General features: G+C 36.1%; 5 protein-coding genes across 5 annotated transcripts; 3 read left to right on the top strand and 2 right to left on the bottom strand.

Moving 5' to 3' along the window:
• Positions 1 to 4,304: 4,304 nt before the first annotated feature.
• Positions 4,305 to 13,379, top strand: LOC6647005 (ichor). Its single transcript, XM_002070060.4, has 3 exons — positions 4,305 to 4,396; positions 4,570 to 4,688; positions 10,462 to 13,379. Exon 3 carries the CDS (start codon positions 10,543 to 10,545, stop codon positions 12,349 to 12,351), a length of 1,809 nt encoding a protein of 602 aa, XP_002070096.2. The 5' UTR covers positions 4,305 to 4,396; positions 4,570 to 4,688; positions 10,462 to 10,542; the 3' UTR covers positions 12,352 to 13,379.
• Positions 13,380 to 17,584: 4,205 nt separating this feature from the next.
• On the top strand, positions 17,585 to 18,927 carry LOC6647004 (derlin-2). The gene is made up of 3 exons (XM_002070059.3): positions 17,585 to 17,741; positions 17,827 to 18,347; positions 18,415 to 18,927. The coding sequence occupies exons 1-3, from the start codon at positions 17,655 to 17,657 to the stop codon at positions 18,584 to 18,586; spliced, it is 780 nt and encodes a 259-aa protein (XP_002070095.1). The 5' UTR covers positions 17,585 to 17,654; the 3' UTR covers positions 18,587 to 18,927.
• A 141-nt stretch (positions 18,928 to 19,068) lies between these two features.
• Positions 19,069 to 19,821, bottom strand: LOC6647003 (dihydrofolate reductase). The gene is made up of 2 exons (XM_002070058.3): positions 19,672 to 19,821; positions 19,069 to 19,565 (listed from the first exon to the last, which is right to left on the bottom strand). Exons 1-2 carry the CDS (start codon positions 19,749 to 19,751, stop codon positions 19,094 to 19,096), a joined length of 552 nt encoding a protein of 183 aa, XP_002070094.1. The 5' UTR covers positions 19,752 to 19,821; the 3' UTR covers positions 19,069 to 19,093.
• Positions 19,822 to 19,881: 60 nt separating this feature from the next.
• Positions 19,882 to 20,693, top strand: LOC6647002 (DNA-directed RNA polymerase II subunit RPB7). Its single transcript, XM_002070057.4, has 4 exons — positions 19,882 to 19,963; positions 20,021 to 20,341; positions 20,397 to 20,534; positions 20,593 to 20,693. The coding sequence occupies exons 1-4, from the start codon at positions 19,952 to 19,954 to the stop codon at positions 20,641 to 20,643; spliced, it is 522 nt and encodes a 173-aa protein (XP_002070093.1). The 5' UTR covers positions 19,882 to 19,951; the 3' UTR covers positions 20,644 to 20,693.
• Positions 20,673 to 23,710, bottom strand: LOC6647001 (small G protein signaling modulator 3 homolog). Its single transcript, XM_002070056.4, has 2 exons — positions 23,515 to 23,710; positions 20,673 to 23,430 (listed from the first exon to the last, which is right to left on the bottom strand). Exons 1-2 carry the CDS (start codon positions 23,578 to 23,580, stop codon positions 21,064 to 21,066), a joined length of 2,433 nt encoding a protein of 810 aa, XP_002070092.1. The 5' UTR covers positions 23,581 to 23,710; the 3' UTR covers positions 20,673 to 21,063.
• Positions 23,711 to 23,786: the final 76 nt, after the last annotated feature.

Genomic DNA, 23,786 nt, shown 5'->3' on the forward strand with positions numbered 1-23,786 from the left:
CAGACAATTATTATATTAAACTCTGCGAAACAGTACTTGCATTAAATATAAATATTAAGTAGTAGTAGAAATACAAATTAAATTTCTGTATGCTTTATCCAAATCAGCACTTACATTAAATTTATTTACTAAGTAATAGTATGAATATGAAAATCTTTAAATATTTCACAAATGGGGGAAAAAACAAAAGGAAACAAAAATCCCAAATATTGTACTTTATTCTCCGCTTAGAAATGAAAACATTTTCTTTCAAATTGATTTGCAATTATACAGGCACAAATTGTTGTGCCAATTAAAGGCAGTTCGTTTCAAACAAACAAAAGCCGGTAAAACCATAGCAGGATTCACCTTTGGGCTACCTTTGACAATACCCGTGACACCGGCTTTTCTCGGCTTCAGTTTCTCAAATTTCTCCCGGGTTTACCAAAATATAAAGAGATGAGCATACAAAAGAGTCGACACTTGCAAAAACAAACCTTTGTATATTTTGACTTCTGCTCAATTGTTTGCATCTTTATTGACAATTTGTTGCGGTTAGAATGCATTTGGGAAGCAAGTCGATGGCTAAGGGGATTTCGACTTGTGACTTTTTCACCGTTTGTATAACCCAAAATATGACAAATGCACATATCTTGTTTCTGGTCTAGGCTTTTGACCCTCCCCTCCCCCTCTCATGACAATATTTATTTAATGAAAGGCTTTTATTTGGTTTACCGTTGGCCCAATGACCTCTTCCAGGTGGCTCTTTGCCTTGCCTTGCCTTGCCTTGATTTGATTACTTGTTTTATTTGTTTGGAACAAATAGCTGTGAGCTTTTTGACTGATGGGCCCTGACTTATTCTCCAAACTCCAAACTTCATCCCAAGTGTCACGCTGTCCAAGTTCAATTAGTTTTTCAAAAGAGTTTTGCCGTGTTCTCTTCTCCATCTTCCCGGTACCAGGTCGGCCGGGTTGGGGTCTCTTTTTTTTTTTTCTTAATACTTAAGATTGATTTTTTCGACGTTCGTTTTGTTGAGCTGCGTTGGTTTCTGTGTTTCGCTGTGTTTGAAAAAAGATTGACATTTGACGTGCATAGAATTTGTCTAACTGTAATTTTGCTATTAGCTTGGCTTTTACGCTGAAGCTCAATCCCGAAACCAAAACAGAGTTGCGCGCCCATGCCCCAAAGCAAGCAAGCAAGCGAAGGTCTGAAAAGACTCTTGAGCATTAAAATGTTGGCTCTTCAATTCTGATTGTCTGTTAGTATAAGAGAGTTTGACTCAGTTCTTATAGCTGTTTAACAATGCAATATCTACATATATATTCAAAATTTGGAAAAATTAAATTGATTATCATTAAAAATGCATAAAGATAATGCATTATTCCCATCTTTAAAACAAAATAATTTTAAAAAATAGTCTTCCGTTTCCTAAAAACAAAAGACTTAGGCAACAAACTTGTATGACGTAGGAAAACAATTACCGCAAATATATAATATCTTTGATGAAGTAACTAAGTCTTCTCGCCGACTTTGGTATACCATGCACCCAAGTGAAAATATATTTTTAAAGACCAAATATACAAACGTCTATTAAATTTATATTACATGTGCTACTCACTCTTACAAATACACGAGCAATTTCTCTGCCACTAGCCCACTCTGGCCCACTCCGCCCTTATGGACTCCGCCTAGACATGTTTATACTAAAAAAATAATGAAACTAACGGAATCTGGAGCATCTAATGTCTCTAACTAGTATAGACTTTGAGAATATAAACTTGATAAGTCTACAAAATTGGTGGCTTTATCTCTTAAGGTCTGTGAGATCGAGGTGTTCATACGGACGGACGGACATGGCTATCTCGGTTGTTGATACTGCTGAAGAATATCCATCGAAGTCTATCTACTTTTTATACGATTTTGATGAACAATAGCCCATTAGACGGAATATTTAATTCACTATCTTTCGTAGTTAAAGTGTAGTTATAATTTAGTATGAACTAATGGCGTAAAATGACGCCCAGGAAAACCCAAAAAATACATACAAAATTGAGTTTTTCGATTGGTTACAAATTGGACCCTGGGGCCAAATTGTAAATTTGTGGTATACAGTTTATCTTAGTTTTAATAGATCTAAAACCTTTTCTAAGGGTCCAAAGGCGTACAATCAATTTTACAAACGTTGAAAATGTGTCTTTTCTTTGGGCAGGTCCAAATTTTAGAGATACGCCCACGAAATTTGCGGTACATTATCTCAATAAAATGACCAAATCAACGTTATAAATTAACACATCAAAACTTTTCACCAACATTATAAAAATTGCATAATATCAGAATTTAAGGTCAACAAATTTATGTATCAAATATTGTTCCGCCACTGTATGTATGTACTTTAGAGGATCAAAAAAGCTTCCTTCTTGTATCTTGGATATACCATTTCACTCTAAAGGCTACATGCTATAAAAAATTCTCTATATTTTACCCTTTTAAAGTTAATCAAAACTGGATTTTCGCCGGCTTGAGGTCAATAAATCTTACTAATTGTATTATTAGTCAAAATTTATTGACCCAAAGCAGCAAATAAAATTTATTTTTAACAACAAATCATGAACCATCAATACAATAAAATTCAAACCAAATCCACACTAGTGACGCAGTTGCATTCTGGCCAACATGATCATGATGATGATGAGATGAAAGATGATGTTTATGGTAATGCCAGACAACAACAAAAATTCGTGAGCCCAAAAAAAAAAAACCCAACCTGTGAGTCAAGCGCAAGCTTTCATTTTCAAAGTGATACCGTTAAATGCAAAAACTAAAGAGCGCTGAAAAGAGCAAAAACAACCAACTATCCAACAGCAACAACAACAACAACACGCGCAAGTGCGAATAGGAAATGCAACAACACAAAAGAAGAAAAAAACAACAACAACAACAACAACAACGTCAAAACTGGCAAAACAAAAAATAACAGGAAAAAATGTGAATTTTTTTTTTTCAGCCGCTAAAGTAGGTCAGGTTGTATTTGCGAGTGAAAGAGCGACCAGCGAGTGGGAAATTGTGAGAGATGAAGAATGATCAAGAGAGCGAGAGAGCTTCAAACAGGTTCGAGCTAGAACTTGTTTTTTTTTTTAAATACAATAAGGAACACAAAATACGAATTTATGGTAAATTTATGTTTTTTTTTAACCTTAATAACTATTTGATTTTGATATAGAAGTAGGATTTTTGTTTCTTGGTTTTTTTGCTTAACTGATATATCAAAAACAACTTTAACCCTGACTTTGAACCCGACTCACACTCCCTGGCTCTGACCTCGACTTTTGCAGAGGACACCTGTTCAAACATGTTGGCCATTAAGCCCACATAAGCGTAGCCCATAAAAGGCAGTAATACTTTGTAAGCTTCTCGTACAAATTAATGAAATGCAATTACTAAATTTACTAATCATACATAAATATAGTATTATGAATATATTTTGTTTTAAATATGAGAAAGCAACGAAAGTGCTGGTTTTTGTCTATCCCTGGCCATCTCCGCTCATGACACATCAAACATGTTGCATTCGCTCTCAGTTATACCTATGCCTCTGTCTCTTTTACTCTTGTGGCCTGTGCGCGTGATTTCTGACTTCTTTTACCTGCCGAGGTACAACAACATTCGGCTTCCACTTCTTTTGGCTCGAAAATTTCTTTTCGTGTTGCGCCTGCGCACAGTTGGCTTTCTACCTTCAATGTCTTCGGATTAGTGCGAATTTACTCTGACGCCGTCGCGCTGTGTATATTTCGAATACATATAAAAAAAATAGAAAAAAAAAATAGTTTCGTGTTGTCGCTTCGGATTTGGTGTAGACGAAATTCCAAACATTTAAGTGACCCCAAAACAAATTCTACATTTCAAACCAAATAAATATAATCAAATCAAAAATGCATATCAAAAATTGTGAAAATGGTTGACAAAATGTTTCCAAAATGTTTTAATACATTTCAAATAAAATAATATATATATATATATATATTTCGAAAAAAAAGAGTGATAAAGAAAATAGTGTCACACATATACATATTTAAGTGCAATACAAAAAAAGCAACAGCAACAGCAAAGGAAATACGTTAAAAAGTTAAACAAAAATTTAATTCAAATCAACAATATATATAGTATATTAATATATATACATACATACCACCCAAAATTCCAAAATTCAGCAGAAAATTGGCCATAACCGCTGTTGTAAATATTTTCATTTAAAAAGGAAATACAAAACCCAACCTTCAATTAATACGTCGTCCATTGTACATATATATATGAAATACGGACATATATTATTTAAATCAACCGTTTAAGAAACTTGTACTACATCCCACTATATATTTTTTTATGTTTTACTATTTATGCCCTGCTCCCATTGTTTTTGTGAGTATACCAAAACCTTTATAAGAGTTTTTGTTACTATTTTTCTTTAGCTTTGAGTTGTTTGTCCAATTAACATATATATTTAAGATCAATAACTTAACCAAAGCATCTTAGAAAACAATTTGTATAAATCTAAAACAATTTTAAAGGACATTTTTACGTCTGGATTATAGAACAAGGTCTGGATTATCCATCAAGGATTATAATAACGGACAAAAAATACAAATTGGAACATACACGAAATTTCTATAAATTTCTATCAATCTTTTAATAGGATCGTTATTTCATAACAGTAAGTAATCACTATATAACAAATAAATACACTCGTATATGTAAATTAACAACAACAAATATTAACAAATATTCTTAAGTCAATGGCCTCGCTTATGTAGAAGAAGAATATTCTCATGCTTGAAATTTTATAAACAAATCAGACAAAAGTCAATGACCGAAATCATCATCGTGTTTCCGATATTATTACTCACCTGTTATGAAATACAAATAGGCATTTTGCGTAGACTGAGTGTGGGCGTTGACTTTAGCTAAGCCTCGAGAAGGGCACAACTAAGATTAAGTAAATCATAGTCCTATTTACACTATGACACTCCACGATTAAAATATATGTAGGTTGTTTAGGCTATAGAAAAGTAGAACACAATTTGTTCACGGCATAAATAAAGCGTTTTTAAATCCAATTTTATTCGTATCCATTTCATTTGTAATCATCAGAATCTCTTGGAATCTCTCAAATCAAATTAAAGCATATCTAAAGGTTCGTGGTTGAAGAACTTAATTTTCTTTTGGGTTTTGGTTTGAATGTTGTTTTTTTTTTTAGTTTCATTTTATATAATTAATTTGTTACCTTAAGTTCATAACCGATAAGTTTACTGTTACAGTCCCTCCCCCTCCCCCCTATGTATGCACTTACCTACACACATATTAAGCCTTAATTTGAAAAATTCAATTAGAGGAAAATCTGGCCAAAATGCAACATTAATGGTTTTAGGCGAATTTGATACGCTCATTGAAGCCGCCGAAGATAGACAACAGACACCAAAAAAAAAAGACAGACTATTGTAGCTTCTCTGTTTTATATTTTGGGAAAAACTGTGTTGCCTTGCCGCTCTTGCTGAATGAGTAAGCGTAATTTTGCGTCATCTAACGGTACAAACTGCCGCTACTGTTGTTATTATTGTTGTTGGGCGTTTTTTTTTTTTCGGAGGTTGGTTGCCATTGCCATCCCGTTGCTGTTGTTGTATATTAGACCATTTTTGTCAGACAAACAAACGGTTTTTATGATTTATTTTTAGATCTTTCACCGGCTTAGCAACAGAGTATGACAGAGAGAGAAAGAGAGATTGGAAGAGAGACCTAGAAAACACTTCGTCTCATTAATTGTTAGCTGTAAACCGAAATATCTATATACTTCCGACTGCATTTTGTGGTATCAGCTTTTTTTTAATTGTTGGCATCGTCATTCTTTAAGTACAGTATATAGGCTGAGGCATATAAGCAATATATATATCTTTATATATTTATATTGCTTATAAGCAATATATATATCTTTATATATTTATATTGCTTATAAGCAATATATATATCTTTATATATTTATATTGCTTATAAGCAATATATATATCTTTATATATATATATATATGTATATATATGTATGTACAAGCGTTTATGCTGTCAATTGTTATGATAGATAAAGCTTTTATTTATGTTATATTTTATATAAACTTTTTAACAAGTCATTTAAAAATCAAGTTAGTTGGTTTTTGTATCGTTACTTTGTGTTATTAATTTTATTATTGTTTTTGCTTGCATTTCCAATATTCCCAAATGTTTCTAAGATTATTTCGTTTTAATAAACAAATAATTACCAAATAATATTTATCATAAATTAATTTTTATGCTAATAACAACGTTTTCATCTAGTTAATTTGCACAATATTAAATGATGTGTTTTGGCAAGTCGTAACGCCGACTTAAATATACACTGCATTCAGTTTAAAAGTATGTATATAAAAGACTACAAAAATAATAGGTACAAAGAAATTAGACACCAAAGTTCAAATAATTTGTCCACAAATAATAAGTTACCTCTTTTCAATTGAATAGAGTATCCGACTGTGGTTACTACATAAGTTAAATTTTCAATTTGGCTTATAAACCATTTTTTGTGGTTAACCGACTCGACTTTACATACATATGTATATGTACATATATAGGGGTGAATAAAATAAAGTGTTGAATTATATTTGACTACTGAAACACATCATGTTATGTTACGACTATAGGGTATCCAAAAAATAAGCAAATATTATGCACAGCAACATAAATATTTTGGGTTCGCTGACCTGAGCAATGTCTTTTTTTGTTTTGTTTTGGGACTGGCCTGTCCAGATGACCACAACGAGCAAAAAAAAAAAAACAAAAATATATATATATATATATAGTCTCGACACGCACATACACACACACACACAGCCAAAGAGACACACCAAAAGTTAAGCCATTTAAATAACAACAAACTAACATAGCCCAAAAACAACAACTAAAAAAAAAAAAATTAAACACCGTAAAAATTTGCATAGTTGTTGTTGGTCCGCTAGGCACAAGCATAAGCACTGGGTGTGGTGGGTTCATCTCCATCTCTCTACTTGTACTACATACATACTATAACTTAAGTCATAAAAATAGCGCCAAGCCTCCTTCCTCGGCCTTCCATCTCCATCTCCATCTGTTTCATGCATTCAAGTTTATCGTTAACTTGTCATCTCCCTTGTTAGACACATGTTCGTGCACGGACTAGCAGAAAAAGGGAGTGGAAAATGTAGGGAAAAGAAGCCTGCAGGTTTAAGTATCTAAAACAAGTGTTTGACCAGTTGCATAGTATTAGGAACACAAAAAGGAGTATCGCAAAGTTTTGAAAAAGTTCATAGACTGAAGTAAAGTATCAAGTTCATATTTCCATATGCCATATATTTCGATTCCAAATCCAGAACGATTGATAGCAATTACATTTTAGAGAAGTTACACCATAACTCCTTAATATGTAATATTATATTAAAGAAAAATTGTTGTTTCTGTAAGCTTTAATTTAAATTCAAAGCGTTGCCAACAAATTCGATAGTATTTTAGCTCCAAATACCTAAAGATTAGTGTGGATACTACTCATATCCCTACTATCCACTCTCAGAAGTTTTTGTTGATGCTTCATCACTGACATTTTATAACTTATCACACGTGCCGCATGTGTAGTGAAGTGTATAGCTGCCCCTGAGCCCTCTGGGTGTCTAAGGAAGAGATACGTCAAGAGGTGAGGAAGCACGTTTGCACTTAACTTGCTGTTCTCTCGTCAATTGTAATTTGTTGCATGTTTGGTAGGGTTTTAGAAGGGGCACGGGCGAAACCTTCAGTGTTTGGCGATGACCTCAATGTAAGCCACACGTTAGCAAGGTTGTTGGGAGATCATACAGCATACAATGCATACAAACAGACATACAAACGTTCATGCAACTTTTTGTCTTCTCGGTCTTGGCCAAATATGTTTTTTTTCTTCTTGATTGAAGGCCTTGGTGGAAGCTGTACGTGCGGTTTTACCGATCTTCGTCCAATTGTAAAAATTGCGGTTTTGAAGTCTTTTTTTTTACCCACTTACTCTCCTTTTCACCAATGTCGAACCGATTTTGCTATGTTTTTTTCGAGAACATTGAAACACTTTTAAATGGTTTTTTATGTTGTGTTTTTGTGCTTTCATCTATGGCGATTTTTTCGAATTGACCTTTTGGCTGTTGCATCGTGTTTAATCATTTAAACGGAAGTTGCCTGCCGCCAAAGGTTAAGAATTTAAGAACTAAATTTCATGCCAGCTGGTCTGGGACTTCATTATTGGAGTTCACTTTAAAGGCGAAGTTGTTAGAGGTCAGACAGTAACATTTAGTCGGCTGTTAAAATATCTTAAGTTCTTATTTTTCTCTTCTGCAGAGCAAGTAGTGCAATATTCGCATTAATTTCTTTAGAAATAACTGTTATAATTTCACACCCAATGCTGTGAGAGAAGTAATTATAATGCCCACAGTGGGTCACTGTCAACTGACAAGCTCAAGTATTTTTGTGAACCCAAAAAAACAAACAAATACATTTACTGGCTTAAAATACAATGGAAGCGCTTTGTGGCGCGCCCCCGCATTGTGTGTGTGTGGTTGTAGGGGGAATGCGGGATGCGGCTATTCAAATGCAAAAGAGAGCCAACGGGCAACCGTTACAATGCTTGGATCGTTAAAAACTTCAATGTGTAAAATTTGACGCTCACCAAACAATAACAACAGCCCGAATTATAATCCAGTAAGTAGAATAAAATAATATGTGTATGTGTACAGTGACGGATTTACCTGCCCTAGGGCGACCAGACCTGTAATAGCCAAAAATATACGGGGAAAGGTACAGAAAAGGTAACAGTAAAGTCAAAGTGCTTGAAATGAGATATAAGCAAATATTGATACAGGGTGGGTCAAACGATATGATGATGAGAGTTGAATTCTTTGATTATAGACACCGAACTACATATTCAAGATCCATACATATATAGCTTTATGTATGAATCTCAAATATGTAGTTCGGTGTATATAATCAAAGCATTTAACTCTCATCATCATTTACAACAATAACTTATGACTATAGCTGTCACATAGTGCGTATACGTTATCTAAATAATGGAACTGGCTGGTGCTACATGGCGAATAGCGACCAAGCCTGTAAATCCGCCACTGTATGTATGTATATGTGCGATTGTTTGGATTTACCCCTCCCTTCTCACACATATGCGAATACATATGTATGTGAATAAATTTATTTATTTGCTTTAAAATACTTTACGCCAATTTTCAATTTTTTCAGTGAAAAAAAAGATATAAAGGGGGCATTCCCGCTCTCTTTGTGATTGCCTCTCTGGCTCTCTACTGCTCTTTCTCTCTCTCTCGTTGGTTCTCTTCTCTCGCTCTCTCTCTTAAAACGACACTCATTGTCAGACTTTAAAGATGAAACTGGGAAGTATGTCAGCAGGTCTCCCGTCATTGCGCTGTCGGCTTTGAAGCCGCAGTCGCTCGAGTAACGGTAGTTTGGCTGCTTCTGCCTGCCATGCTTAGCTGCGCATGCTTTGCGCTTCTTTCCGCAAAGCTGAGCTCCAAGCTATGTAGGCCTAGACAACCTGTTGAAAGCGAAACTCTAACTGGCTTTGATTTTTTGTATACGTTAGTTGTATGTATGTATACGCATACATACATACATACACATATACATACGTATGTATGCATGTATATGATTATTTACCGTCGTCTCTTTCTTCTCTTACTTTCTGACCAAACCTCACAAACTTAACTGTTTTTGTGCTTTTGCTTTACCGTTTATTTTCGTTTTCTTGCCGTCTAGTTAAAAGAATACAAACATACATACATATGTATGTATGTATGTGTATAAATATTAAGTATACGTATAGATGTATGTATGTGTGTTTGTACATACATAAATACATTCATACATACGTACATATTTTCTTTTTCGTTGACTCTTTGATTCGTCGTCTCCTTCTACACCTGCGGACTTTCATTGTCGGCTTCCCACTTCTCAATTCTCTCATTCTTGTCTTTCTTCTTCCAACAATTTATATGCTAATTTAACTTGATTATTAATGTTTTGACCCAAATACCATTTCTAAATTATTATTGGCCATTTCTGGTATAGATTTCAGTTTTTCCTTTCTTGTTTTAGTTTCGATTGGTTAATGCTTTTAAATTCATTTTAAATTAATAATTTATTAAAGCATCTATCGTTGTATTTATATACATAAGGATCAAAATGGAACTAGTCTAGTCTGCAAACTTAAATAAAGGCTAATTAGAGTACACTATGTATGTGATATTCGTTTCTACGTTTTTATTGTTGTTGTTTTTTATTAGCTTTGACATAATTTAATAAAAACAATTTCAGCTCCGTTCCTTTATTATTAATTAAATTAATTTTTCAAATCAATTTTTTTAATCCTACCTCTTTCGATTACAGCTCAATTTCAACTACCCGTCTCGCATTCCACTCGCTTAAAGAGAAATACCCTTTGACAATACTCTGTCTGTTGACTGGACAATGAAGTTTTGCAGTATGAACGGCCCAAGTGAATCGGAAGTTGAAAGCCTACTGATGAGCCCCTGTTGGGGACCCACACAGACCGGCAGCGCTCAGGATCAGTACCTGCTGGATGGACATAAGTTGCTGTTGGAACACGATTTGGATTCGCTACCAAGTGATGCAGATCAGAAGAATTCGATGGATGTTTTGGATAATTTATTAATGAACAGCTCATCGCTGAATGCATTGTCAGACTTGAAACCATTACCACCATTTACAGGATATACAGGACATTTGTCGATCAATGGTATATCTGGGCATCATTATCATGCCATTGCCCAGCGACTGCCCGACGAGAGTAATAATAATTATATACAGAGTGCCTATCAGAACAACAACAATAACAGTAATCCCACCTCTACGACGCCTTCCGGCTCCTGCAATGGATCATCCAATGAGCACAACATAGTCTCCTCCTCCACCTGCCTACCGGAAAGCGTGCTAAGTGGTACAGGTGGCGATAACTGCGCGAATTCATGTCTGGGTGATGTTAAACTATTTGCCGATAGTCAATTAGATTCTAAGCTTTACTCAGCGGACAGTTGTGTGATGAACGGGGGTGGAGGAAATGGTAGCAGCTCTGCTCTCACACCCATCGATCAAGTAGCGGACTCACTACATGGAAGCGGTGTACGCATTTATAAGGATCTAACGGAATATGTTGATATGAACTCCATTGACGATATAGCTGCAATTATAGGATCAGCAATAGCCGACACTACAGTCCCCAATCAACTCGATAAGGAAGAGGGCACTGATACCCGTGATAGTTGGATGGATCTTGATGCCTGGATCGATGGTAATTGCATACAACCCGAAGCCAAAGTTTTGGTATCCTCCCATCATCAACAGGATACGTTAAGTGAATTTATTTTGCCGCATTCACCGTTGCCCATGCATGCTGCAAGTAGTTCTACATTGCAAAGCCTTCTCAGTCACGGCTATATGCCCCTTTTGCAAAATCGCCTACAACATGGACCACCTCCATCCAGCACCAACACCAGCGGCAACAGCAACAACAACAGCACATCAACAAATTGTATCAAAAGTGAAGCAGCACCCAGCAGCTCTACCTCATACTGCACCGAACAACAACAACAGCAGCAACAACACCTCAGCAGTAGTTGTAGCCCACCTGGTTCGGTGGTAAGCACTACGGATAATACATTAATGATTAATCCGCGTTATCTTACCCAAACACAAACAAATCCTAATCAGAATCAACAGCCCACATATCAATTACCTTCTGCAAATGCTTTAAGTTTGCCAACAAATTCGCTTAAAGATAATGGTTTATGTTCACCCGAAATGCTTGGCAACTATCCACACACTACCACAACATCATCATCATCGATATCGGCATCGACAAATTCTGGTAGTGGTACTCCCAAAGCGAAAAGATCGAGAGCTCAAAAGAAAAACAACCAGCAACATTCACATCATTCCACATCGGGGGAGAATATCAACGGACCATCCACGACAAATTCTTCTTCAACATCTTCCCAACTTGGTGCCCTTTCACCGCCGTCCAGTGTCCAAGGTAGTTTTAGTGCCAGTGATTTGAGCGGGCTTCTTGGCAAGGAGAAGCCTGTGCATCGTTGCAGCATCTGCAATCGGGGTTTCCTTAATAAATCAAACATTAAGGTACATTTGCGTACACATACGGGCGAGAAGCCCTTTCGTTGCGAAGTCTGTGCGAAAGCTTTTCGGCAGAAGGCGCATTTGCTCAAACATCAACAGATACATAAGAGAATTGGGCGTGACTGAGACTTGATTTTAAAATTTAATCATTTCCTTTTACTCGCTGGCCAATAACGAAGCTAGCAACCAAAAAAAAAAAAATGAACATGAATTGGAATAGAGTATAGAAAACCGCTAACGCACTCTGAGTGCGTACCAAGACGTTTCTGCTCTATTGCAGGGAAGGCGCCTACTCTAAGTAACCTAATCAATGGTTAAATATGTATATATCTTAAACTATCTGATTAGCTGCTACTTAATAGACGTTTTCCCATGTGTTCTGTGTGTGAGATTGCTTGACTAGTGACCCAATGGAAGCTTTGGTGAAGCAATCTTATACACGAACATTTTGTATACTTTCGTTGTTGTTGGTTGCTTTTGATCTCTTTACAGATTAGTCGTTATATAGGATAAATTTAAAATCAAAAGTTTAGAACTTGTATGCAGGTATTGGATTAAAATCGTTTATCCGAGTCTAATTGATCTGAAAGACGATCTACCAAATAGGAGTCCCATCTTCTCAGTCTACTGGTTTCCGGTAATTTAATTTCTTCAACCTACTACCTCCACTGGCAAAGAGTTTTATACTCGAAGTAAAGAATGTGCATTAAACGATTAAATTAGTTAGTTTTGCTGCTAAACGACAAACATCTAAAGAGACCACAAGCAATGTAAGAACAACGAAGCGTCCAATTGTCTTTCTGCAACTGTTGTTTCGTTTTGAGTAAATCATGATAGGGAACACCTGGAACAGCTATAAGCAAAATAATAAATAGCAAGTAGATATTTGGATTTATTGATCATGTACCTCATCTTGTTGAAAACTTTAAGTGTATAGCAATAAAATTTTAAAAATAATTTTATCATTAAATGTACAAATAGTTACAAATTACAATTGACAAACATACATATTTAAAATTAAAAACATAAAACATAGAATTAAGACTTTGAAGCGGGCTTGGCAAAATATTTCGAATTAAACAATACAAAAGTAATATCCAAATTAAAAATATACATATTTATTATACTTTCTAGCAAAGTACTCAAGTAATATTTTTTACAGAAAAAAAATATAATGTTGTTAATTTGTTTTTATAAAAAATTAAAAAAATTTGTTGCTAAAGTTTTATGTTAATTTTACACGTTCTTTTTAAGAACTTATTTATATCAATAAGGTAACCCCTCAGCACATTCTAAACATACATATATAGGAAACAAGAAAAATATAATTTTAATTTCTTATGTTTTATAATTTATATAATAAGTTTTTCGTGCAATTTTATTTATTTTTTATCGAAAGATCGGACTATTTAATTAAACCATTTTGTTTGTAAATATTTACTTCCAAATAGATTACAATGAGAGAAATTAGAACTAAGTTTTAATAAAGAATTGATAAAAAAAGAAGAAAATTTTTGTCAGATATAAGAAATCGGAAGGAAACTAAATCTACAAATGTAATTTTCTTTTTTTGGCATTTTTTTTTCAACAGTCAGAGAAGTAAGTATAAAATCGGGTTCAGAAAATATACCATTCCGGTTTAGTTATGTTTGCTGTGAGATCTGAAGTTTATACTTCTTCTTTTAAAACCGCTTCCAAAGGTAAGAACATTCAAATATATATGAAAAAAATATAGTTTATTTGGCTTTTAATATAATTTTTGATTGATTATGCGACCCACGCAAATTTACAGCCATCTGTAAGTAGGTGCGATGTACAAACATACATATGTATGTACATATGTAAATATGTGGGTATAAAATTTCTTATACACATATGTCTGTACATATGTACTTCTGACAGTAAAAACCGGACTACGTGGGTCTGATTTGCGCATGTTATTAGGCACGTCTTTGGCCAAGTAAAATGGAGTAGCGCTGCGTAAAAATATATACAACACTGGCCAAGACGGCCGAGAACGAGTCGAGCAAAATCATTATATTGACCACAAAAAAAAAAAAAAAAAAAAGAAAAAAAAAAAAGCAAATGCCGATGCTCGGAAGAAAGACACGACAAGATAGAAGACAATTGAAGAGAAGCGAAGCGTAGAAAAAAGCAACCACAGCCAACTTACACCGTATAAGATATGTACAAATACAAAGACAAAATGCCATGCATACTGTGCCACTGACCCAATTCCAAGACTCGTTTGGAGAACCACAAAAGAAAGAAGAAAACAGATAGAAGAAGGCAACGTCAGCGGATTTGAAAGATACAGAGATATAGATACATGCTCTGCTCTTTCACCGCAGAGGTAGAGACACCGATCATTGGAGCCCGCTTCTTCTTCTTCTCCGTCTTCTTTCTTCTTCTTCTTGCATGGAGCATTTCTTTCTTATACATTGAGCTCAGCTCAATGGCTACGTTCTGTTTTCATTTCCATGTTCATCATTGAATGTATGTATGTACATATCTACTATGTATAACTCGTTTTAAGTATGTACATATGTATGTAGGAATGTATTTTTGTGCTTTTTAAATTTATGCAACATAACTTGGGCGATCTCGTGTCGTTCTGGTTTTTTGTACTAATCTAAATGCTTCTATTTTTTTCATACCATTTCTTTAAAAGTTTAATTTTTGTTTTTTGAAACAAGTCCTTTTGAAATTTCAAATTAACTCTGTTTTTTTTTTACATCCATGATAAAATTAAGCTAAAACAGACTAAAAACCAACTTTGAACAACTTTGTAGTTTACTTCTTGTAAGATTTAGGAATCAACATTAACAAAATTTTTTTATTTCGAGAAAAAAAAATAGCAACAATATTGTACACACAATGATATTTGTTACTAGTTGGTCTTTGTGGCTGTGACTGGCGTAGTTAAAAACACAATGACCTTGGGTGAAAGTTGCTCTCCATTTCTATTTTGTCTGTGTATGTATTGTGATTGTGCATATGTATCTATAAATGAATAAGTTTGCTTAGTTGCTGGCATTTATGTATGTATATAGAGGTGCCTATGTACATTTATTTACACGACGAAAAGTTTAGTTGTATATTTCCTATGATTTTTCTATTGGGACCTTTTAATTTATGTGCATATGCCACGTGGAAAGGAGAACGGAAACTGCGCACAGGCAGGAAGTGGGCGGATTTTGGTGAAGGTGTGTATGTGTGTTCTTGACTGATGATCAAAATGTTGTAATATTCACAAATTTATTATTTATGCATATTCTGTGTTTTGTTAGTTTTTGAGCTTTGGCAATTAAGTTTAATTTAACTTTTCATTTTGCAATATTTTTCTGTAGCCGTCTTTACGCCTGGCCGCCCACCTGACCAAGATTATTAAATGGAATAATTCTGATCCGTAATTGCATTATATTCAATTATTAATACTTAAGCGTCGTGATCTGGTTTGATTTTTGTTGAAGCCAACATTAATTAAGTGCAAAAGCAAACAGTGCACAACGACAGAATGTCTTACAAAACACACACAATTCAACTTTATTGATGTTAGTACAAAAAAAACATTGCCAAAAAAAAAAAATTAAGAACTTTTACAACAAACTTTTCTATTTAAAAGTGTCATTATTGTACCTTACAAAACTAAGGGTAATTTTATAATTAATTTATAAAGATAATCCAATTCTTGTATATAAAAATCTTTTTTATTTTATTGATGTTTAACGACATCATACAAATATTTATGTTTTAAAATTATTTCATTATAAGCGAAAGTATGTCTATTATAAAAAACTAAAAATAAAAAATGTGACCTACAGTTTGTTTTAAGATTATTTTCTTTGCCAAGTTCGTGGTTGCATTTTAATGTAAAATTGAATGGCCAAAACTGGTTAAGAACGGTTCAAGCCATAAGAGAAGCGACGCTACTGCAATTAATTGTAAATGCACAACAACAAAATCAGACGGCGCGTGATCTATGTGTGAGAGGGGAAAGAGGGGAGGAAGGGGAACAAGCAGGCAACTGGTCAGCAAGTGACCTCAATTTTATTGGAACCTCTTAACAAGTTGCGTGGCTTATGTTTTTTGTGGCTTATTCTACTTTAAAATTTCACTTTTCAAATAGGAGCGTACATATGTATGTGTGTGTGTATGTGAGACAATTTAATAAAACCTAATAAAAGTCTATGTATTGCAATTTGTTTTAGTTGCAGTGTAGATTTATGTACATACATACATACATACATCAAAGATTAAAACACGAAGAGACAGACCAACTGTAAATGCAATACATACATATGTAAGATTTAACCTCAAACTTCAAAGTGTCACTGTCATGGCCCTTTTTACCACTCTACTCACTCCATTGCCGTCGCCATAACCTGTTGGCAATTCAGTTTATGGATCTACAGTGGTTAGAGATCGTGCCATAGTCGAAGGCACACGAGCAACTCTTTTTATGTTTCTTCAAGTCGTTTTTCAAGCCCACTGTGTTGTCTCACGTAGCGCTACGGGAAAAAAAAGTGGGTCAAATAAAACAAGCCAAGCAACCGCAGTCAAAACAACAACAATAACAACATCAGCCACAATAACGCTGTATCGTATCAGGGCATATTAGTTAGATTGGAAATAGAAATTAAGTTATTGGTTGTTAAATTAAAATCAAAAGGCTGATACTTTATTTATATTTTATTTTACTTGAAAACCATAAAAACATTTCAGAAAAATTTGAAAATATTGAGCAAAGAGGCCACCCGGAACGAAAAGCTTCTGAAGAAGTTGAAAGATTCCGTGATAAATTTGTACTACAGAAAAAAAATTCCAGAATCACGTTACTGTTGAAACTATTGTTGTTACTGTGTAACCATTAATCAATCTGGCCAGAAGGTTCTTTGCAGATTTTTAATTTCTTTAAGATCAATTTTCCGAACATAAAGCTATTTGCATTTCTTTTAAATTCGAAAACATTAAATTATCTGAATTGCTTATGTATTTTGTTTTACTATTTTACCGTTGTAAATGATGGTTGAATTTCGTTGAAACGACATACAGATATAGGCTACACATAAATGTATGGATGAATTGTGGTTAGTACTTTTAATTAAGACTTTTCTTTAAATATTATATGTATATTTTATAAGTTACAAAATATATGTACGTACATTGTATGTACATCATACATACATAGATCATACATAGATACATATGTATGTATACATCAAAAACAATTAAGAGACTGTGAATGGGGACAGTGGAAATCGGGTATTAGTAGCATCGAAAGTAGCCCGATTCGATAGTGCTCAACCCGATGGTCGATGCCGATAGTGCCATCGATATTTTTTCCATCCCTATCACAAAAACAAAAATGAGTAAACATTTAGTTATTTAAAAAAGTTTGTTTTGTGAAATGTTATATTCTAGCACCAATGAACGCTCTGAGACAGTTCTATTTGGAGATACCGGTCGTGACAAGGGTGTACACGACGGTCTGTTGCCTTTGTACTCTGGCGGTGGTAAGTGAAGTGAAATGGCAGCTGTTAGATGCAGTGGAGATGACGTGTCCGCTTACTAAGAATACATATGTTTTGTATGTTTTAGCACTTGGATTTAGTATCGCCGCTCCAATTGTACTTTAATCCGACGTTGATTGTGCGGAAATTTCAAATATGGCGGCTGGCAACAACATTCCTATATTTTGGGACGATTGGGATTAGTTTCTTTTTCAACATGGTGTTCACGTACCGCTATTGCCGCATGCTCGAGGATGGATCTTTTCGTGGTCGCAGTTCCGATTTCGTGATGATGTTTATCTTTGGAGGCGTGTTGATGACATTTTTTGGCATTTTTGTGAATCTGCTGTTCCTCGGCCAGGCATTCACTTTAATGTTGGTGTATGTGTGGTCCAGACGAAATCCCTTGGTGCCCATGAACTTCTTCGGAGTTCTTAATTTCCAAGCTCCCTATTTGCCATGGGTTCTTCTTTGCTGTTCCATGATCTTGGGAAATACTGTTTGGGTGGATATCATCGGCATGGGCGTGGGCCATATATACTATGTGCTAGAAGATGTATATCCGCAACTCTCCAATGGCTATAGGCTAATCAAAACCCCATATTTTCTGTAAGTAGCCATCAAAATATCTTTACTCAAAGCAAAATATTTATTAGTCAATCTTTTTTGTTTTTAGGAAACGTCTGTTTAATGAGCATGTTGATCAAAATTATCAAGCCGCTCCCGAGGAACGTCCTGGTGGATTTCTTTGGGGCGGAGAGGGTCAACCATTATTACCAAATCAACAGCGAGAGGAAGCAGGAGAACAACGACAACAACCGCCACAAGAGGAGCTACCAGCCCAATAACAAAGCCCAAAAACTTATAAATTGTTTCACAGAACGACAACCAACCAAGACCGTGTATACCCCTCCGTTACATCCACCTTCCATTTGGTGCTTGGTTCATGAATTTAGGCATATAACGTAGTATTCAAAGGAGAGAGATATCGAAGAGAGCAGGTAGTGCAATAGTTAGCCAAAGTGTTTTTTAATTTCCTAAAACACCCACACACACATATACGATTGTACTCTGTAAATTTGCCCAAAAGCATTCATCTTAGATCGATTCAGCGTAGCAAATGCACATGTGATTATAAAAAACAAAAAATAAATGTAAGTATGTTCAAAGACATGCTATAAAATAAAAACTAAATGTGAAAAAACAAATGCAATGGTGAATTCTAGTCGCCAAGATCCTTAAACCACTGGGGCACATTCATTAACTACATGAGACGTTCCTGTTTCTGACACCCTGCTCCTTAAAACAGCAAACGATGTACATACATACATACATGGAAAATAAAATGCATTTTATTATTCTTGCTTTTCAAAAACCTTATACTCATACTTAAGGCCGTTCTCCTCTTGAATGCCCGGTGGCGTGTCCTTATCAGGGGACACTTCACGGAAACTTTCGGGTATTTTGGGAAAGAAGGTATCACATTCAAATTCTGCATAGATTTTCGTTAGATACAAGCGATGACACCGAGGCGATGCCATGGACTCGGCGTAGACACTGCTTCCGCCTACAATCCAAACGTTTTCAATTTGATCCTTTTGTTTTTCCAGTTCTTGCATAGCGCCCTCGAGGCTGGAATAAATAAGGACTTCGTTGGGCAGCTCATTCGACTTGAGTGTGGAACTAAGTATGACATTCACACGATCGGGCAAGGGGCGTTTGCTTGGGGGAACTCCAAAGTAGGTTTTTCTGCCCATAATAACAACATTTCGTTTGCTGGAATCAAGGCGGCGTTTCGTGGTGTTGCTAAAATACTTTAACTCTGACCTTTAAATAAAAATATATGTATAGATGTGTATATATGTATGTACATACATACATAAGTACTCTATGAAGATCAGATAATGTTGGCTTTATTAATCGTTAAACTTGCCTAATTCGCCAAGGCAAATCTCCTTTGAGACCGATTCCTGAATTCTCGCAAACGGCCACAATTAGGTTAAAACGAAGCATCTTTGTACAAAAAATAAAATGATTTATTAAATTTTTAAAAATTAAAACGCATTCAGTAATCAGCTGTATATATTAAGCGCGGTTTTTTTATTGTTATCGATAACTGATTGGGAGCAACTCTAGTTAAAAACAAGCGGTTTTGTGTAAACAAAAACAAATATTTTTTTGTACACAATTTTCGAATAATACAGTCCAAAACAATGTTTTATCATGTAAGCATATACGATGGTGGTGTTGTGTATCCTTAAATTACGATTTGTCTATTTTAGATATCCCTTGAACACGAGATACTACTGCATCCACGGTACTTTGGGCCGCAACTGCTGGAGACTGTGAAACAAAAGCTTTACTCGGAAGTGGAGGGCACATGTACGGGAAAATATGGTTTTGTTATAGCTGTGACAACTATAGATCAAATTGGATCGGGTGTCATACAACCTGGACAGGGTTTTGTAGTTTATCCTGTTAAATACAAGGCGATTGTGTTTCGCCCGTTTAAAGGAGAGGTCTTGGATGCCGTCGTCAAACAAATTAATAAGGTTGGAATGTTTGCTGAGATTGGGCCGTTGTCCTGTTTTATTTCGCATCATGTAAGTGAACAAAAATCATACAAAAGGAGCTCTGTTTTAATTTCGACACTTTTAGTCCATCCCTGCTGACATGCAATTTTGCCCGAATGGCAATCCCCCTTGCTACAAATCTAAAGATGAAGACGTGGTCATTTCTGGGGAGGATAAAATACGACTCAAAATTGTAGGCACACGAGTGGATGCCACCGGCATTGTAAGTATACATAGTTATCAATTGCATATAATTTAAAATAAATGCTTATTTTCTGTAGTTTGCTATTGGCACATTGATGGACGACTATTTGGGACTTGTTTGCAATTAAGTCCGAAAGAGAACAATTCAAAATTTTGCATATATATATATATTTATATTTAAACATTAATAAAATGCATTTAAGACATATAAATTATGTATATAATAAGATTTATATTATATATATATGTTTATATTATAAATATTTGCTTTTTAAGATAGATTTGATTTCAATTTAAAAAAGGTACATTACAATTTTAGTTTAATTTGTAGAATTTGCAAACAATATGTAATACACTTGCATACATTATTTATTAGGTAGTGGTTGGAACTCAAAAAGATTGCACTTGGAAAAGCAGAGTGATGGAGAATAAGCGAGCAGCTCTGCCTATTGAGATAATATTTTGCCCATTGGATTTCTGTTCAAGATTACGGGCTGCGGAACTCTATACACATAAAATAAATAGAGATGGATGGAATGTTTTGCTTGTTATAGATCCCAGGAGAACAAATGATGCTTCACCAACATGTCTCGAACTCCATCCTTAAGTGGCTGCGATTCTTTGCCCCGCTTGGGTGGCAGTTCCCAGTCGGGATTTAAATTGAAAGCGAATTGAGACAGGATTCGCAATTCACATTTTATTTGCACCCAGCCGGGTGAATCAATAAAACTCCACGAGTGATACCACTTTTGTACAACTTCTTGGTTGGCACACAGGACCTCCAGCCAGAGATGCAGTACCTGCTCATTAAGGCCTAAGCAAATAAGAGAACGTAGTTTGACATCCATTTGGGCATGCGCATCGTCGTGGGTTTGATTGATGGCCTGAACACAACGGTAGAGCAGCTCTTCTGGTGTCAAAACTTTTCCATCTTCGTCCAGACGATACGTCTTGCATAGGACTAGCCGACTGTATACCGATTCAAAATCCTTTTCAACTTCTCTTGTTGCGGCCTCTTCGATAAACAGCCAAGGATGAATGGGTCCACCAAGAAATGATGGTCGCTGCATTCCGTGTTCGAGAAATGCCTTTATAGCTGGCGCTAAAGTACCACGTACAAGATCAGTGACTGTCTCGGAAATAGCATCGTCGCCAGCTGATGTATATAATTTGCTGCGTTCATCAAGGAGTTCCACAAACTTAGCAGGAAACCAACCACGCAGACCATTCAACTCACCAACCCAGCAATGCTCGTCTTTTTGACTAATGATGGTGATAATATCATTACGTCGAAATCCCAGCTCGTCGTCATCGTGACGCTCGAAATCGTGAAGAGCCTTGGCCCGCCGTTTCCGCGTTCTGGCCACATTGATAAAGTTCTCATGATCACGCGAATGGGACTCGCTGCCATAGTTGGCCGTCAACTGAATGTGTCCTGCCAGTTTAGGCTCGATGGTAATAAAATGACGCCCTACTTTCAAAATGGCCTCACGCAAGTCCACCAGAATTTCAGTCTGACGTATATTTTTGTTCTTAAGCTCTTGCGCGGCATCTGTTGAATCTCCACTGCTGCGGAAGAGGAATGCCTCCAAAATGGATTTGCTTTTACGGACCTGACGTCGTACCAACTGTTGTTTGGGCAGATTAGGTACATCTTCGGGATTGCCTATCTGATGACCTTGGTCGGCCATCAGATAAGCCAAATGACGACGACGATGAGTTTCAATCACAGTCAGACTTAGGGATCCTCCCACCTCTAGAGCTTGCCGAAAAAGTACCTCCACATCAGTTACTTCGCCAGGTATATCCGATAAAGAGTTAAAGATCTGGGCAGAGTTCTCTAAATGTTTTAGTTCCTGTTCCTTGACCTTAAGCATTCCCAGCGTTAACTGGAATAGGACAATTGATCCTTCGTAAAAGAACCAATCCCAGATACGTACTAAAATCTTCATATGTACCACATTGGCGAAAAGTGTAAGAAACCAATGCAGTGTGATTAGAGACAACTCAATGTCATGTTTTTTCAAAGACTCATCTACAGCGGACAGGTAATTGGCAATTAGAGTCTGCATTACTCGCTGATCCGCTTGTATGCCCAGTAGAGTGGAACTGTAATACGAGGCTGGAAGCAAGTCCTCAACAATAGTTGCCATCATCCAGAAGGCGTTTTCTTCCTCCATGAAGAGTAGCAGGCAAGCCGCAATAACTCCAGTGCCCTGGCAATAACCAATATCGGGGAAAAGCCAGGCAATGCCCCGGAGGATGCGCCGCAGTCGTGGTATTCCTGTGCCATTTGGATGGCTAAAACACGCATTAGTGGGTAAAATGCGTAACAGATCCTTTTCGATTTGCTTTGATGTCATTAACTGATCATTGCTGGAGGCCTTCACAATATCTTGATAGCTTGTCTCACTCTTTTGCTTCTTAAGTAAGGCGCCGGATAGGTGTAACCACATTTTTGGCCTCAATGTATGTGGGATGCCTCCTCGTACCATAGACCTTAGCTTTTCCGTCCTTGGCAGCATTTGTTCAACACTCTCCCAACACAATTCAGAAGCCTCACTATTGTGGGAAAACTCCAGGTGGGCTATCCACTGCATTTTTTGCTGCTCGTCCTCAATGAATGGAATGCTAAGCAATTTATTTGATATTTGTTCGGGACCATCCTCCTCTTCCATACGAAAACCAAATTCATCGAAACGATATTCGGGGTCGTTGGGTCCCAGATCTGCTTCACCGTCTGTCAGCTTTGCCAAAATCTCTTGGGGCCACATTGAGGGCGTAAGGGCTGAGAAGGGGCCACCCGCACTCGGTCGAAGGCCATCGGAGACTTTAAGTTCCTCCATCATTGTCGGTAATTGTAATAAATCGGAGTCTGGCTTTTCGGAGGCTGAGGTCAGATCGTTCAGTTTTCGCTAAACAATGGAAATGCAGAAGGGAAATTACTTTCATTTAACCTGATAAACAATTGTTGCCATTTCCAATTGACTCATAATTACCGTATGCTCTTCACGTCCCACGTAACCTTCATGATCTCGGCCAAAAATGCTTCTAGCCATCTCCATTATGCCAGGTCACTGATTTGGTTTGTTAATTGTCACAGCAGGAGCATTTATTAATTATTTTAAGGTTTTTAATTCGCTTTTGTTGATTTCTTCGCTAACTACCGTAACTATATGGCAACGTTGTTTCGTCACACGACTCAATAAAAAGAAGATGTCGCGGTGTTGTTATTGGGGCAACTGACGTCAGCAATGGCATTCGTATGGCA

The sequence above is a fragment of the Drosophila willistoni genome, chromosome 3R, assembly GCF_018902025.1.
Source record: "Drosophila willistoni isolate 14030-0811.24 chromosome 3R, UCI_dwil_1.1, whole genome shotgun sequence".
NCBI classification, from domain to species: domain Eukaryota; kingdom Metazoa; phylum Arthropoda; class Insecta; order Diptera; family Drosophilidae; genus Drosophila; species Drosophila willistoni.